Source organism: Sciurus carolinensis, chromosome 4, assembly GCF_902686445.1.
Source record: "Sciurus carolinensis chromosome 4, mSciCar1.2, whole genome shotgun sequence".
Taxonomy (NCBI): Eukaryota; Metazoa; Chordata; class Mammalia; order Rodentia; family Sciuridae; genus Sciurus; species Sciurus carolinensis.
Genome location: NC_062216.1, coordinates 76,707,484 through 76,726,310, shown reverse-complemented (window position 1 = coordinate 76,726,310; position 18,827 = coordinate 76,707,484). Strand labels below are relative to the sequence as shown.

At 39.5% G+C, this 18,827-nt stretch overlaps 1 protein-coding gene across 1 annotated transcript in view; it reads right to left on the bottom strand.

Moving 5' to 3' along the window:
* LOC124982780 (centrosomal protein of 78 kDa-like) overlaps positions 1-18,827 on the bottom strand; it is a gene marked incomplete at its 5' end in the record, with an annotated part of 45,245 nt that overhangs the window by 22,703 nt on the left and 3,715 nt on the right. The window contains 3 exon segments of the mRNA XM_047549703.1: positions 6,313-7,044; positions 7,047-7,332; positions 7,334-8,107. Of these exon segments, the coding sequence (XP_047405659.1) occupies positions 6,313-7,044; positions 7,047-7,332; positions 7,334-8,107 (1,792 nt within the window).

The following is an 18,827-nucleotide window of genomic DNA, read 5'->3' as shown; positions in this document are numbered from 1 at the left end:
CTGGTCGGTGGCAAGCGGAAGCGGCGGCAAGTGGCAAGTGGCAGCCCGTTCGGGAACGGTGAGCGCTCAGGAAAGTAAAAGACAGTTTCGCTAGCGTAATTAATGAGAAGGTTTCCCTATTTGAGGAAACAGTGGCCTTAAGGTTTTAACGGAAGATTCCCCTAGAGAGGGAATGTAATGAAAGGCTGTCCCAAGAGACAGCAAAGGACATCCTGTAGTAATTGAATATGTGTAAGGTGTTACCTTTTCTTGTTTCATTTCTGTTTGTTGTTGTTGTGGCATGCAAGGTGTTATTTGTGTTACCTTTTCTTGTTTCGTTTCTGTTTGTTGTTGTTGTGGCTATATGAACATTAGTTCGTTTCTGTCTGACTTCCAAAAAACCAAAATTTCAAGAACGGTTAAGAGAAGGGGAAAAGATATTAGAAACTGTAAAAGAAGAACAATCAAGTCGAGCTTCTGAAAGAGAAAGTAGATGTTCAGACCTCTGTGCCTCCGCCAGAGTAGTATTAACTCCAGAGATGGGAGTACAACCAATACCAACTTCGGTTGTCGGCCCATTACCTAAAGGAACAGTGGGACTAGTTCTGGGGAGGAGTTCTTCTGCTTTAAAAGTATTAAATATTGTCCCTGGAGTTATAGACCCTGATTTTACAGGAGAAATAAAAATCCTTGCTTCTTCACCCAGAGGTGTAGCAATAATAGCTCAGGGTGATCGCATAGCACAATTGTTGGTCTTACCCAGCTGCCATGATCAATATCCATCAAAGAAAATTAATAGGGGAAATAAAGGATTAGGTTCTACTGGCCAAAATATGGTCATGTTAACATTGGATTTAAAAGATAGACCTATGACAAAGTTAGTAATAGAAGGCAAAAGTTTTGAGGGCTTATTAGATACTGGGGCTGACAAAAGTATTATCAAAATTACAGAATGGACCAAAGCCTGGCCACTTCAACAGGCAGATCAGACTTCAAGGGGATTGGGTATGGCTTCCAATCCTAACAAAAGCTCAACCATATTAAAATGGAAGGTGGTTAACCAGGAGTTATGTTCTGATACTACCCCCGATGTAATGCAGTTGCGGGCAATCCTCAATGGAATCTAAACATGCTGACAGGCCAAGGACCATATGAAGGACAAGGTAATCAGATTAATTTCTACCCCAGTGTGTATCAACAAATTAACCCTCAACTTTTAATCTATCATTATATGGATGATATTTTGCTAGCTCATAAGGTAAAACCTGTCTTAGAGCAATGTTACCTTCATTTACCCACCTCAAGTTTGGGCCCCCTGTTTGATATTCTTAAAGGTGATTCTGACCCCCTTTCTAAGTGAGTGCTTACCCCTAAGACTCGAACAGCTCTCAAGCTTGTTGAAACAGCTATGGAAAAGGTTCATCTTGATCGTATTGACCTAGCTAAGCCTTTATCATTCACTGTCTTGGCCACAAATAAGTTACCCACAGGAGTGTTTTGGCAAAAGGGTCCTATTCTATGGGTTCACATGAATTATGCCCCTAACAAGGTATTATCCTTGTTTACTGAATCTGTGGCAGAATTAATCCTTAAGGCGTTAAAAGTATCCCTTTCCACCTTTGGTATTCAACATGTCACAGGAATTCCCTATAATCCTCCTGGACAAAGCATTGTTGAGCGTGCCCATTTAACGCTTAAAAACATGCTTTTTAGACAAAAAGGGGGAATAGGGGCATCATACAGATCCCCAAAAGACAAATTATCTGTTGCCTTCTTCATCTTAAATTTTTAAAATCTCGATTCTGAGGGCCAATCGGCTGCTGGCTGTCATTCAGAGCCTAATAAAAAACATCTACCTCAAGTGCTCTGGAAGGACATTCTATCAGGACAATGGAAAGGCCCAGATCCAGTGTTAATCTGGATCCGAGGATCTGTTTGTGTTTTCCCACAGGACGCACAATCGCCAATTTGGGTGCCGGAGAGATTGGTCAAGGCCTCAACAAACCCCAAAACAGGAAGAAGATGAGGAGGCTTCTCCTGCTGATGGTGCTGGTGATTTCTCACGAAGTTAATGGAGGAGACTCGCTTGAACTATGGGGGATAGTAAAGACGTGGCCCTATCCTGTACCCCTTACCAACTCTTCTATTCTATATCCTCCTATTTTTACAACAATTTGCCACATTTCTCCAGTCTGCTGTTCAATGGGAAAAATAATGGTTTGGGTTTTTGTCCAGGGGAGGTCTCTTGTGTATCTGTTCTGTGCATACAGTGTTTATACAAAACGCGTATACATTGGCGCAGAGAAACAGCCATTATTCGCCAAGCTCTCATCGCAATTGATGCTGGCTCATCCCCCCAAGTCTGATTAAATGTGCTAGACTGGTAGTCAAAGACAGGTAAGATTCATGGGGAGCTCATACTGACCTAAGACAGGAAATGAGGGCTAGAGCCTCATTGTCCAATGACAGGTAAGAATGTGACTCTGCCGTGGACAACCTAAGACAGGCACCGTCTCCTTTATAAACAGACAGGGGGAAATGTGGCAGGTGAGACCCGGGGCCCAGGGTTATGCCACATGCATCCAAAGATGGCAACTGGCAGAGAGTCAAAGGGCGTGCTGAATGCACCTTGAGAAAAACAGGAAGCATTTACCATTGGCTGTATGATAATTAGTTCAGCCGCTTAGCGTGTGGACAGATATATCTTACATGTATGCTTGAGCTCATGATCGCTTGACCTTTAATAGGATTGGATGGACATATCTGGTTACAATTGCTTATGCATGAGACTGCTTATATATTGAGGGTGTTATCGGAATAAAGTGGAAGCTGCTTCATGAACCTCTGAAGAGTACGTGTTGTTTGTCCCACTGGTCGGTGGCAAGCAGAAGTGGCAGCAATCGGCACTTACTCTCTGGCGAGTGAGCAAGATCAAGGCTTCAAAGGCAGTTTCAAAGGTTAATGATGATAAATTGGACCACTGTCAGGGGTTGGTTAACAACAGTTCCACGAACGTGATCAGCTCGTGCTGGCCATATAGTCCTATGGGACTCTCACCTGCGTGAACCCCCATGCCTTGCTGACCTTTAAGCTAATTGGTTCCCACCTAGCCCCCACCCTACATAAAAGCTGTGTGATTTCCTCAATAAATGAGTTCCTGCTCTGACTGGTCTCCCTGACGTGTCTGATTGTCCTCCGCCCAGAGGGCTGGGAGCAGGTGGTCGGTCGGCCCTACCTATCCCAGTCTGACCTTGTTGGGGAGTGTCCCCTTCCCTTGTCGCTGGTCGAGAAGAGCAAGGGGGCTTAAGACCCCGACGTGTATTCCTCTGTGCCTAGATACTGTCTTTCAATATAATTATTTCCGTTTAAAAGTATGTTCAACATTATGTGTTCACTCATGTTCAGTTATAATTACTTATAGTATATTATTTGTGCCTAATATTGTAGAACATTTGTGCATATGAAAGAATATTCAAACTATAATTGCAGCCAGTTAAAAATAATACAAAGATTATACACTATTTAATATTAAACTTTAGACATTGTTATGCTCTATGGTATTTCCTATACTACAGGAATATTGCTATGGGAATTTAGTAATATACTCTATTATAAAAAATGTTATGCATCTGCTGTACTGAGGAGGCTCTCATGTGCTATTAGTATATTGTACACTGCTGTGTAGTATTTCCTTGGATGAATAGGGAAGATTTTTAAGGCATTTGGGTTGTTTTCTCTTTTCTACTATTTCAAATAATGGTTCTGTTAATATTCTTATGCTTTTCTGTAAGAATATGTACATATTAATTTCTTTTGAAAATATACATGTATTATATGTTCAATTATAATAGATAATGCTAAATAGAATTCTGAAGTGTTTGCATCAAAAACTTACATTCTCATTAGCTGCATGATTTTCCTGAGCGCCACATATTTGCAAAGTTTAGTAGCTCAGAATTTTTATTTGCAGCTATTTAAGTGGCTATGAAAATGTACCTAATTGTAGTTTAAATTATTTGTGCTTCTTTATTATTACTGGGCTGAGCATCTTTTTGTTTTCATTTCATCCATTTGAATATTATATTTTGATTATTATTATTATTTCTTTCATTAACTATCCACTCAAATCATGCAGGTCATAACTAAAGGTAGATAACAAATCACAGAGAAGCACTGTACTGGGAGAAATAAATCAGCAATAGTCAATTCCACAAGTAACATTATTCTGTATTGCCTAATTCAGCTCCATGGGTAGCATTAATTTGAATTGCTTAATTCCTCAGTAGCCAAACATGAACAGTAGAAGTGTGTTTCTTGAGGAACTCATTATAGTTCATGGTAAAAATATTTTAAGGATCAAGACAAAATGAGAAAAATTATCTTATGTATCAAATTTTAAATCAATTTAAAGTTGTTTCATTGAAATAATTGCATTTTATTGTCATTTTTCTATTGTAGCTTGTGCAGGGGTAAAATGTGATTACAATACTTTTTAAATTCTTGGTAATTTTAAGTGTTTTTGTCAATTTTTTAATGTTACTACACAGAAAAAATTACAGGATGATTTTGTGTTACTTCTTCTCTTGTTCTCTTTTGAATACATTTACATGCTGTTGAAATGTAAGAAAACACAAGATTTGATGATCTTTCTGTTATCTTAGCTTATTTTTAATTTAGTTTACATTTTGATTCTGAATTGAAAAACTACATACCTTTCTCCTTTTGAACACACAGCTGTAATTCCATTAGAAAGTCTGACCACAGCAGTGCTCGAATTCTGAGACTTCATTAAGTTTAAATTGGATTTCGATATTTGGAAGCCTCCCTAACTTCAACAAGTTCAAAAACTCTCTTGAAACTTATGTTGATGTTTTTCTTTAACCAGGCAGCCCTTGAAGGCAAATTTTGTGGGACATTATCCCCAAAGCAAAAAACTCTTTTCTAGTCCTTACAGCTTTGACACAGTTTGGCAATCAATAAAAATCTAGCTTTAAATTCTGTCAATTTTGTTCAATCCTCTATTGTCACTTCTCCTAGAGTCCAGTTTTCCAGTAGGAAAGTATACCAAATCTGATGGTATGTGATCTTAATAAAATAAAAGTGAATAGATATATTCAACCATCATTCAAATTCTTTCTCTCTTTCTCAAATTTGATACACATCAGGCCTTTCCTTTTAATCCTCCTTTTTACATAACCTCTCATGTTGTCCTTATTGTGCCTATTTGTGCTGAATTCTTGATAATATCTTCAGACACATTTTATAGCTCACTAATTATCTCCTTTCCTATGTCATCCATTGAGTTTTTAATTTCAGTGATCACAGTGTTAGATTCAAAGACTTTTGTATTTTCAAACCTGTCCATTAACTTGTGATAGTCCCTAATTAAGTCAAATGATTTCTTCAAATGATTTAATCACAATTATAATTATAATTATTATACATGTGATTATGCATGTGATAATTATTTATAATGCATGTGATTATTTAAATATCTAAAATCCTTGGTAACCAAATCTGATGTTCATATTTCTCATTGACATATTGGCTAATTTCCTGAAGTATTCAATGACTTATTTTAAATCAAGCTAATCTTAGTAAATGTGATTTCTAAAAGAAAAATTAAAGGTATTTTCTTCCACAGATTATTTGCATTTTCTTATGCAAGCAGGCAGGGGGAGCTGATGAATTGAATAATCTGAGGCCTTTCTGTATACTCCAGGTAAGTCTCACAGATTCATTCCTTTACACTCCATCTAATCCAAGATGTGGTCTTAGAATCTTAGGATGGATGTAAATCCATTAACCTTGAGGACAGTTCCACATTCTACTTTTAAGTGCTTTCTTTTAATAATTCACTTATTTCTTACAAGCTCAGCAATATTTTAGTTTCTAATACTTTTTTCTTTTTCTCCTTTCTTTTATTTTTTTTTTTCTTTTTGAGTACCAGGGATTGAACTCAGGGGCACTCAACCACTGAGTCACATTCTATTTTATTTAGAAACAGGGTCTCACTGAGTTGCTCAGTGCCTCCCCATTATTGAGGCTAGCGATCCTCCTGCTTCAGCCTTCCCATAGTTTCTAATTCTTTTAAGTTTTTTTTTTTAAACATAAGAAATTTTATTAAAATTTGAAGGCAAAAACAAAATTTCAGAAGGTTTAGACCTAGGTCAAGCGTGATAGAGAATGGATGCTTTCCTGAATTTCAAAATCAGATCCAAGTGTATCACTTTCAGAATGTTCTAGTGGATTGGGTTTACTTTTATTTGTGTTGGATGAAACAGTCACTATTCTACTTTCTTTCTTGACAGAAACAGTTTTTTGAAGACTCACTTTTAATTGACTCATGAACCAAAGACTTATTTTCCCCAATTCCTTTGCTTTTCTGATTTGTAAAGGAGTCAGAGTAGGAATGCAGGTCCTTCTCAGGTTGTTTCTTAGCAAAGTGTTTTTTGGTATATTCACCTGTTTGGGTCATTTTCTCTGAGGGTGATCTGCTATTTCTAGATAACTCCTCTTCTTCTCTCTGATTTCCAGTTCCTGAAATCCTATCTGCTAAAGGAGAACATGTTCTTGCCATGAATCCTTCCAAAGATTCCTGCTGCTGCTCAGGGACTGGGTCTCCCAGGTTGTCTTTGGAAGTTCCTGGGGCCTCCTGAGTAGAAACTGGGACATGGAAGGAGTTGAGAGGCAAAGGAATTCTAGCATCACCTGTGATTTTCTGAAACTTCATTGGTGTTCCTTCATTGTAAGCTGACTGCATACAAATAGAAACTTGGATATTTTGCATTTGTCCTAGGGCATTCTGCTTTGGATCTGTTTTTTCTTCTTCAAGTGCCTTCTTTTCTTTAGGTGCACTGCTAATACTAGAATTCATCTGGGGATGACCTAATAAATTAAAATCTGACTGGTCTATACCAGCCATTGTGGCAAGTTGCCCAAGACCAGTATCTTTAAGGAGATCCAAGAAAGCATGAAACTTCTGAAAAGAATTCTCAATACTGCCCAAAACACCTTCATTATCCAGAATCATGCTTGCCAATGACTGTGTATGAAGGGCTTCAAAGTGAGATTTATATTTCTTAACTGGGCATTTTCATGTTCCAGCTCACTAACTCGTTCATCAGCTTTAAACCTTAATACTCTTTCCTCTTTTAACTGCTTTAGGCATTCCTCCAGTTTTCCCTGTAATGCTTGTTTTAAACTAGTTTCCTCAGGCATTTCATGAACACTTTCTGAAGAATCATCAACCTCTTCAATTTCTGTGGATGAAGGACTCTCTACTGTCACAGTCACAGGAAAATCAGATTGCTGTAGCTGATTAGATATATCACGAGTTTTGATTAATGGAAAAACCCCTGTTCCTTTTTGCACGTTCTGCAGTACGCCATGGCAAGAAACCAGACACACCAGGAGGTGGAGGTTCAGAAGCATATTCTTTACAAAGGCTGTGTTTTCTTCCACTATTCACAGGTTTCTTTGTAGCCAACCCAATTCTAATAGTAGCTTTTCCTTTTTGACTACTCCCCAGAATTATAGTTCTCTTTTTCTGTTTAGAAGTTTTAGATGGTTCCCTCACTGATGGAGAAGTTATCCACTGGTACTCTGACTTAGCACTCCTTCCATTCTGAAGAACTTTTTTGATAACTGCTTTCATCATAGAATGATCAATGAGTGAATTTTTTCTTATATCCAGAATGACCAGAGTTCTACTGGTTTCAAGGGCCTCTAGTAAAGCTTTGGCTCCTTCATTAGTGAGGCAACACTGCTGCAGGTCAAGAGCTCTAAGTCATAAATCCTCACTAGGAGAGTCTGCAAAAGCACGTGCCCCCAGGTCACCAATGAGAAAGTTGCAATTCAATGTGATGCGCCTTAAGCCAGCCATGCAGTCAAGATTTGGTCTCCTATATCCAAGACTCTCAGCCCAGGTTTCTTCATGCCTTCTCATGGTCTGATACTTTAAGATCTTGGCCATGTGATCTGCTCCCTGCCATGTCAGAATCCAGCCAGTGAAATTGACTGTCTTAAGAGTGACAGACGTCTTTATAGCTTGACAAATAATTTCTAAACCTCCATCTCCAATTGGACAGTTTGCAAGAGACAGGTGCACCAAAGAAGTTGATTTATTGGTATAGCGTGAGCGCGGGTGGTGGTTCCCCAACAGACTGCGCGACTCCCTTGGTGGCGACCAGAGTCAGTTCCCAGCCCAGAGTTCCAGGTTCTTGTCAAGAACCTGGAGGAGGAGACATGCTAGATGGAGCAAGAGGATTTCTTGAAGTGAGACTACATGCCTTAGAAAGAGGCCGCAGGCTCCCTGAAGGACCTAGAGACCTAGAGACCATGTGGGATCCAAGAAGGTCTCTTCTTTAAAAATTGTACACTTGAAGATGGCGGACTAGAGGGAGGCTGCATTCCTTGTCACTCCATAACTCTGGTTTCAAGCAGAGAATATCTGTTTCTCCATGAGGCAGTTTTTGCTACTTATCGATCCCCTGGTGTTTACCCCATTTGTCTGCTGTGATGACCTGCAGTCTTCCAGCATATTGACGCCTTTTTTGAGTGCAGATTGTTCACTGTCAGGTGCCTATCATCTGCCATTTGCCTGCCTCTCGCCTGTCCATCGCCTGCCTTACACCTATCCATCACCCAACGCACGAGGTTCACCTTCCGATCATCTGACAACAGTCAGCAAACTAATTGCTGACCGCCAGTGGAGCATCCAGCTGCCTGCTGTTGCCTGGAAGTTCACTGTTACAGTAACTGCAGGTTTGATTACATGTGGCTGCCGCCATTTTGAGACAACACCAGGCCCCATAGGACCCCTGGCGGGACTGACTGAGCCCCGTCTCCAGTATACCTCAGCCCGATCAATCACTCCCTGCCTCTGGGGCCCTCACATCGACTGACTGCTCCCTGCCGCCAGGACCCCAAGATCAACTGACTGCGCCCTATCACCAGGACCCCAGACTGACTGATTGCACCCGGCATCCAGAATCCCACAACCACACCGGACCTCCATGTCCCCTGCCAGACCAACCGCATCCTGCCTCCAGGACCTCCAGCTGACCACGTCCACACCTGAGCTGCAGCTTCACATTTTCCAACACATTTTGAAGCCAGAGCAGCCATCTTGGATAATCCTGGAAGCCATAGCTCTGATCTTTGGGTGGGGTAAATCCTATACTGAGACGCCTGCTGGAGACTGGAAGCTCATTGTCAGGTACCTCTCATGCATCAGGCTACTGAACTCTGGGAGGTTTTAATAGTATATAACTGTTATACTGTAGATTTTCTTTTCTCTCCTTTTTAAAAAAAAATTAAGTTTTTATTTCTTTACTTTTCTTGCTCTTTTCCTTTTGTTTACCTGTTCCCTCAGAATCTCTTTGTCCATTTTTTGCATGCTAATATCCAATTTCTTTTGATTACACTCTCACCCTTTCTATTTTCTAGAATTTCTGTACATTCTTTTCTTATCCCATTAACAGCCACATTCTACATCCCTCTGCATCCTCTTTCTTCTCCATTAGACTGCAGATCTTATTGCAAACCTGTTTGTTTTACCAAAGATAATATTTGAACTCATTTTGTTTACTATGACAATTTTGTTATTGTCCCTATAGGGGCTATGTGGTCTAGGATTGCATAGTGTCTGATTTGGGCACTGCTAATATTGATCTCCCCTTAAAGAAAGGGTTTTGGAATCCAATCGACAAATGGGCTAAGGAAATGAATAGACACTTCACAGAAGAAGATCTATAAGCAATCAACAAACATATGGAAAAATGTTCAACATCTCTAGTAATAAGAGAAATGCAAATCAAAACCACCCTAAGATTCCATCTCACCCCAATTAGAATGGCGATTATCAAGAATACAAGCAACAACAGGTGTTGGCGAGGATGTGGGGAGAAAGGTACACTCATACATTGCTGGTGGGGCTGCAAATTAGTGCAGCCACTCTGGAAAGCAGTTTGGAGACTCCTTAGAAAACTTGGAGTGGAACCACCATTTGACCCAGCTATCCCACTCCTTGGCCTATACCCAAAGGATTTAAAATCAGCATATTACAGAGATACAGCCACATCAATGTTCATAGCTGCTCAGTTCACAATAGCCAGATTGTGGAACCAACCTAGATGTCCTTCAATTGATGAATGGTTAAAGAAACTGTGGCATATATATACAATGGAATATTACTCTGCCATAAAGAATGAAAAAATTATGGCATTTGCAGGCAAATGGTCGAAATTGGAGAATATCATGCTAAGTGAGATAAGCCAATCTCAAAAAACCAAAGGAAGAATGATATCGCTAATAAGTGGATGATGACACATAATGGGGGGGTGGGAAGAGTTAGTGTTAGGGTTAGAGTTAGGTTTAGGGAGGGGGGCAAGAATGGAGGAAGGAAGGACTGTATAGAGGGAGGGGAGGGGTGGGAGGGGTGGGGGGAAGGGAAAAAATGGCAGAATGAATCAAACATTACCCTATGTAAATTTATGATTACACAAATGGTATGCCTTTACGCCATGTACAAACAGAGAAACAACATGTATCCCATTTGTGTACAATAATAAAAAAAATAAATAATAATAAAAAAAAAAGAAAGGGTTTTGGAAACCTATAGGACCACTATAAGCCTGTAGGGGGAAATCTGCAATACCCCAGATCTGCACTGCTAGAGGGGAAAATACATGAACAAAATGAAAAGACAAGGGAAGAAAATGATCCAAACAAATCTAGATTCTATATTAATAGAGTCCAATGACAGTATGATAGAAGAAATGTCAGAAAAGAACTTCAGATTATACATGATTAAGATGATTCACGAAGCAAGGGATGAGATAAGAGCAAATGCAGGCAATGAATGATAATACCAATAAGCTGAAAGAGCACCTGCAGGAAGCAAAAGGTCATTTCAACAAAGAGATAGGGATTCTCAAAAACAACCAAATGGAAATCCTTGAAATGAAGGAGATAATAAACCAAATAAAAAACTCAATGGAAAGCATCACCAAAAGACTAGACCACTTGGAAGACAGAACTTCAGACAATGAAGACAAAATATTTAATCTTGAAAATAAAGTTGCCCAAACAGAGAAGATGGTAAGAAGTCATGAACAGAATCTCCAAGAACTATGGGACATCATGAAAAGACCAAATTTAAGAATTATTGGGATTGAGGAAGGCACAGAGATACAAACCAAAGAAATGAACAACCTATTTGATGAAATAATATCAGAAAATTTCCCGGAGGTTTTCAAGATGGCAGACTAGAGGGCGGCTGCATTTCACGTTGCTCCAGGATGCAGGATTCAAAAGAGGAGAGAGTGAGAGGCTTGGTACCAACTCAAAGCCGCCGGGAGCGGTAAACACGGACAACTGGGATCATCGTAGAGGAGGCGGCTCAGCACAGCGCTTGGACTCGGAGCAACCACTGGGGCTCCGGGCGGCTGCCTGAGGAGGAGCTGCGTGGCGAGCTGTTTGAACTCAGAGCGACTGCTTCTGAACACCTGGGGGTTGCTGGAGGAGGAGCGCGGTGGGTCGCTTGGTCTAGGAGTGACTGCATCAGAACCACAGGCGGTTGCCAGAGGAGGAAGCGAGTGGCGAGTTGATTGGACTAAAAGCGACCGCTCCTGAACACCGGTGGCCTGCCTGGAGGAGGAGTGCGGTGGGTCACTTGGTCTCAGAGCCACCGCTCCTGAACACCCGGGGGGGGCTACCCCGAGGAGGAGGAGGAGGAACAGGGCGGGTCACTTGGACTTGGAGTGACTGCCTAGGGCTACGGGCGGTTGGCGGGAGGAGGAGATGCGAAGTGAGGTGCTTGGACTCCTAGTGACTGCGTCAGAAACCGGGCCACTGTCCGGAGGAGGAGGTGTGTGGCGGGTCTCTGGGTATCAGAGCTATTGTATGGGGCTCCAGGTGGCAGTTCAGAGGAGGGTCCGCATAACCAGGCGATTAGGTGCAGAGCAGGGTCCCAGGAGCTAGGTGGCTTCTTGCTGGAAGAGTCGCACAGAGACACGCCTAGGGGCGGAGCAAAGTTTCCAGGACTGCGGGCAGATTCTCTGGGAGAGGCAGCCTAAGAGACTCGCCTGCGAAGGATGAGGCTCCCAGGCCGAGGAGGTAGGTCTGGGCCCCTGGGAACGTTGCAGATGAAGACAGCCCAGCCCAGGAGGTAGTTGTAGATTGAGGGGAACCTCTAGGAGGGCAACTGACCAACGAGACGTCCTCACCGAGTGAGTCTTCCCTGCCGGGGGAGGTTTTCCCACAGGGACGGTAAAACCAGAGACACAGGCACAAACAGGACTTGCCTCAGTCCACAGCCTAGTTCCCCATTGGATGACCATTGGTCAACAAGTGGAGGCACCTCTGCCCACTAGCAGGGAATATACACCACCTGAAAGTCACCACCCCTAGAGAGGCAGCTTCTTCGTGGAGCTCTGCATTATCAACTTCCTCCAAGACTTCAGGCTAGTGAAGGATAAGAGGGGATATACTAGCAATATTCAGGGACATTATAAGTCGATAGAGGAAATCTGCAATATCTTAATGACCCACTGATTCCTGAACAATATGAGAAAACAAGGGGAAAAAATGCCCCAAACAAATCTAGATATTACATCAATAAAATCCAACGACAGCATGGCAGAAGAAATGACAGAAAGGGAGTTCAGAATGTACATAATTAAAATGATTAGGGAAGCAAACGATGAGATGAAAGAGCAAATGCAGTCATTGAATGATGAGATGAAAGAGCAAATGCAGGCATTGAATGATTGCACCAATCGACAGTTAAAAGAGCAAATACAGGAAGCAAAAGACCATTTCAATAAAGAGTTAGAGATATTGAAAAAAAACCAAAGAGAAATCCTTGAAATGAAGAAAACAATAAACCAAATTAAGAACTCCATAGAAAGCATAACCAATAGGATAGAACAGCTGGAAGACAGAACTTCAGATATTGAAGACAAAATATTTAACCTCGAAAACAAAGTTGAACAAACAGAGAAGATGGTAAGAAATCATGAACAGAATCTCCAAGAACTATGGGATATCATGAAAAGGCCAAATTTGAGAATTATTGGGATTGAGGAAGGCTTAGAGAAACAAACCAAAGGAATGAACAATCTATTCAATGAAATAATATCAGAAAATTTCCCAAATCTGAAGAATGAAATGGAAAATCAAGGACAAGAGGCTTATACAACTCCAAATACACAAAATTACAACAGACCCACACCAAGGCACATTATAATGAAAATACCTAACATACAAAATAAAGACAGAATTTTGAAGGCTGTGAGAGAAAAGAATCAAATTACATTCAGGGGGAAACCAACACAGATATCAGCAGATTTTTCAATTCAGACCCTAAAAGCTAGAAGGGCCTGGAACAACATTTTTCAAGCTCTGAAAGAAAATGGATGCCAACCAAGAATCTTATACCCAGCAAAACTTACCTTCAAATTTGACGATGAAATAAAATCATTCCATGATAAACAAAAGCTAAAAGAATTTACAAAAGAAAGCCAGCATTACAGAACATTCTCAGCAAAATATTTCATGAGGAAGAGATAAAAAACAAAGAAGCAAATCAGCAAAGGGAGGAATTATCCTAAAGGAACTGTCAAATAAAGGAGGAACCAAGATGTGTCAAAAATTTTAAATATGAACCAAATGACTGGGAATACAAATTATATCTCAATAATAACCCTGAATGTTAATGGCCTGAATTCATCAATCAAAAGACATAGACTGGCAGATTGGATTAAAAGAAAGATTCAACAATATGTTGCCTGCAAGAGACTCACCTCATAGAAAGAGATACCCATAGACTAAAGGTGAAAGGATGGGAAAAACATACCATGCACGTGGACACAGCAAAAACGCTGGAGTATCCATCCTCATTTCAAATAATGTGGACTTCAAGGCAATGTTAGTCTGAAGAGATAAAGAAGGACATTTCATACTGCTTAAGGGAAGCATAAATCAGCAAGATATAACAATCATAAACATCTATGCACCAAACAGTGGCTCATCCATGTATGTTAAACAAATCCTTCTCAATTTTAGAAACCAAATAGACCATAACACAATAATACTAGGTGATTTTAACACGCCTCTCTCACCACTGGACAGATCTTCCAAACAAAAATTGAACAAAGAAACCATAGATCTCAATAACACAATCAATAATTTAGACTTAACAGACATTTATAGAATATACCATCCAACCAAGAGCAAATACACTTTCTTCTCAGCAGCACATGGATCCTTCTCTAAAATAGACCATATATTATGCCACAAAGCTAATGTCAACAAATACAAGAAGATAGAGACACTACCTTGTATTCTATCAGATCATAATGGATTGAAGTTACAAATTAATGAAAGAATAAAAAACAAAAACTACTCCAACACCTGGAGATTAAACAATATGCTATTATATGATGAATGGATAACAGAAGATATTAGGAAGGAAATTAAAAATTCTTAGAGGTAAACAAGAACAAAGAAACATATCAAAATCTCTGGGACACTATGAAAGCAGTACTTAGAGGAAAATTTATTTCATGGAGCGCATTTAATAAAAGAAGTAAAACTCAAAAAATAAACGACCTAACACTACAGCTCAAAGCCCTAGAAAAAGAAGAACAGACCAACACCAAAAGTAGTAGAAGACAGGAAATAGTTAAACTCAGAGCTGAAATCAATGAAATTGAAACAAAAGAAACAATACAAAAAATTGACAAAATGAATAGTTGGTTCTTCGAAAAAATAAACAAAATTGATAAACCTTTAGCCACACTAACAAAGAGAAGACGAGAGAAAACCCAAATTACTAAAATTCGGAATGAACAAGGAAATATCACAACAGACACGACTGAAATACAAAACATAATTAGAAGCTATTTTGAAATCTATACTCCAACAAAATAGAAAATTTCGAAGACATCAACAGGTTTCTAGAGACATATGAATTGCCTAAACTGAACGAGGAGGACATACACAATTTAAATAGACCAATTTCAAGTAATGAAATAGAAGAAGTCATCAAAAGCCTACCAACAAAGAAAAGTCCAGGACAAGATGGGTTCTCAGCCGAGTTCTACAAAACCTTTAAAGAAGAGCTCATTCCAATACTTCTCAAAGTATTCCAGAAAATAGAAGAGGAGTGAACCCTCCCAAACTCATTCTATGAAGCCAATATTACCCTGATACCTAAACCAGACAGAGACACATTGAGGAAAGAAAATTTCAGACCAATATCCTTAATGAACACAACGCAAAAATTCTCAACAAAATTTTAGCAAATTGCATACAATAACATATTAAAAAGATAGTGCACCATGATCAAGTGGGTTTCATCCCAGGGATGCAAGGTTGGTTCAACATCAGGAAATCAATAAATGTCATTCACCATATCAATAGACTTAAAGTCAAGAATCACATGATTATTTTGATAGATGCAGAAAAAGCATTTGATAAAATACAGCACCCCTTCATGCTCAAAACACTAGAAAAAATAGGGATAGTGGGAACATTCCTTAACATTGTAAAGGCCATCTATGCTAAGCCCATGGCTAATATCATTCTAAATGGTGAAAAACTGAAAGCATTCCCTCTAAAACCTGGAACAAGGCAGGGATGCCCTCTTTCACCACTTCTATTCAATATCGTCCTTGAGACTCTAGCCAGAGCAATTAGACAGACCAAGGAAATTAAAGGGATACGAATAGGAAAAGAAGAACTCAAACTATCCCTATTTGCTGATGATATGATTGTATACTTAGAGGAACCAGGAAATTCCACCAGAAAACTTTTAGATCTCATAAGTGAATTCAGTAAAGTAGCGGGATATAAGATCAATGCACATAAATCTAAGGCATTTTTATACATAAGTGATGAATCTTCAGAAAGAGAAATTAGGAAAACTACCCCATTCACAATAGCATTGAAAAAAATAAATACTTGGGAATCAATCTCACAAAAGAGGTGAAAGACCTCTACAATGAGAACTACAGAACACTAACGAAAGAAATTAAAGAAAACCTTAGAAAATGGAAAGATCTCCCATGTTCTTGGATAGGCAGAATTAATATTGTCAAAATGGCCATACTACCAAAAGTGCTATACAGATTCAAGGCAATTCCAATTAAAATCCCAATGATGTACCTCATAGAAATAGAGCAAGAAATTATGAAATTCATCTGGAAGAATAAAAAACCCAGAATAGCTAAAGCAATCCTTGGCAGAAAGAATAAAGCAGGAGGTATCACAATACCAGATCTTCAACTCTACTACAAAGCAATAGTAACAAAAAGGGCATGGTATTGGTACCAAAATAGAAAGGTGGATCAATGGTACAGAATAGAGGACACGGACACAAACCCAAATAAATACAATTTTCTCATATTACACAAAGGTGCCAGAAATATGCAATGGAGAAAAGATCGCCTCTTCAACAAATGGTGCTGGGAGAATTGGAAATCCACATGTAACAGAATGAAACTAAACTCGTATCTCTCACCATGCATGAAACTAAACTCAAAATGGATTAAGGATCTCGGAATCAGACCAGAGACCTTGCATCTTATAGAAGAAAAAGTAGGTCCAGATCTTCAACATGTCGGCTTAGGACCAGACTTCCTCAACAGGACTCCCATAGCACAAGAAAGAAAAACTAGAATTAATAACTGGGATAGATTCAAACTAAAAAGTTTTCTCTCAGCAAAGGAAACTATCAGCAATGTGAAGAAAGAGCCTACAGAGTGGGAGAATATCTTTGCCAATCATACTTCAGATAGAGCACTAATCTCCAGAATCTATAAAGAACTCAAAAAACTCTACACCAAGAATGCAAATAATCCAATCGACAAATGGGCTGAGGAAATGAATAGACACTTCACAGAAGATCTACAAGCAATCAACAAACATATGGAAAAATGTTCAACATCTCTAGTAATAAGAGAAATGCAAATCAAAACCACCCTAAGATTCCATCTCACCCCAATTAGAATGGCGATTATCAAGAATACAAGTAACAACAGGTGTTCATGAGGATGTGGGGAGAAAGATACACTCATACATTGCTGGTGGGGCTGCAAAGTAGTGCAGCCACTCTGGAAAGCGGTTTGGAGACTCCTTAGAAAACTTGGAGTGGAACCACCATTTGACCCAGCTATCCCACTCCTCGGCCTATACCCAAAGGACTTAAATCAGCATATTACAGAGATACAGCCACATCAATGTTCATAGCTGCTCAGTTCACAATAGCCAGATTGTGGAACCAACCTAGATGTCCTTCAATTGATAAATGGATAAAGAAACTGTGGTATATATATACAATGGAATATTACTCTACCATAAAGAATGATAAAATTATGGCATTTGTAGGCAAATGGATGAAACTGGAGAATATCATGCTAAGTGAGATAAGCCAATCTCAAAAAACCAAAGGAAGAATGATATCGCTAATAAGTGGATGATGACACATAATGGGGGGTGGGAGGGGTTAGTGTTGGGGTTGGAGTTGGGTTTAGGGAGGGGGGCAGGAATGGAGGAAGAAAGGACTGTATAGAGGGAGTGGAGGGGTGGGAGGGGTGGGGGAGAAGGGAAAAAATGGCAGAATGAATCAAATATTACCCTATGTAAATTTATGATTACACAAATGGTATGCCTTTACGCCATGTACAGGCAGAGAAACAACATGTATCCCATTTGTTTACAATAAAAAAAAAAAGAAAATTTCCCAAACCTGAAGAATGAAATGGAAAATCAAATACAAGAGGCTAACAGAACACCAAATACAAAATCATAATAGCTCCACACCAAGGCACATTATAATGAAAATGCCTAACATTCAAAATAAAGATAGTATTTTCAAGGCCACGAGAGAAAAGCATCAGATTACATATAGGGAGAGACCAATACTGATAGCAGCCAACTTCTCAACCCAGACTCTAAAAGCTAGAACGGCCTGGAACAACATATTTCAAGCTCTGAAAGAACATGGTTGCCAACCAAGAATCCTATATCCAGCAAAACTAACCTTCAGATTTGAAGATGAAATAAAATCCTTCCATGATAAACAAAAGTTAAAAGAATTTACAAATAGAAAACCTGCACTGCAGAATGTTCTCAACAAAATATTCTGTGAGGAGGAAATGAAAAACAACAATGGAGTTCAGCAAAGGGAGGAACTACCTTAGAGAAAAACCACTCAAAGGAGAAACCAAGCCAACTTAAAAAAACAAAAATAAACGAAATGACTGGGAATACAAATCATATCTCAATAATAACCCTGAACGTTAATGGCCTAAACTCATCAATCAAAAGGCATAGACTGTCAGAATGGATTAAAAAGAAAGACCCAACAATATGCTGCCTGCAAGAGACTCATCTCACAGAAAAAGACATTCACAGACTAAAGGTGAAAGAATGGGAAAAAACCTACCACACACATGGACTCAGTAAAAAAGCGGGGGTTTCCATCCTTCTATCAGATAAAGTGGACTTCAAGCGAAAGTTAGTCAGAAGGGATAAAGAAGGACATTTCATACTGCTTAAGGGAACCATAAATCAGGAAGACATAACCATAGTAAATATTTATGCTCCAAACAATGGTGCATCCCTGTACATCAAACAAATCCTTCTCAATTTCAGGGATCACAGAGACCACAACACAATAATTCTGGGTGACTTTAACACACCTCTCTCACCACTAGATAGATCTTCCAAACAAAATCCAACCAAAGAAACCATAGAACTCAATAACACAAACAATAACCTAGACTTAATAGACATATATAGAATATTCCATCCATCAAGGAGCGGATTTTCTTTTCAGC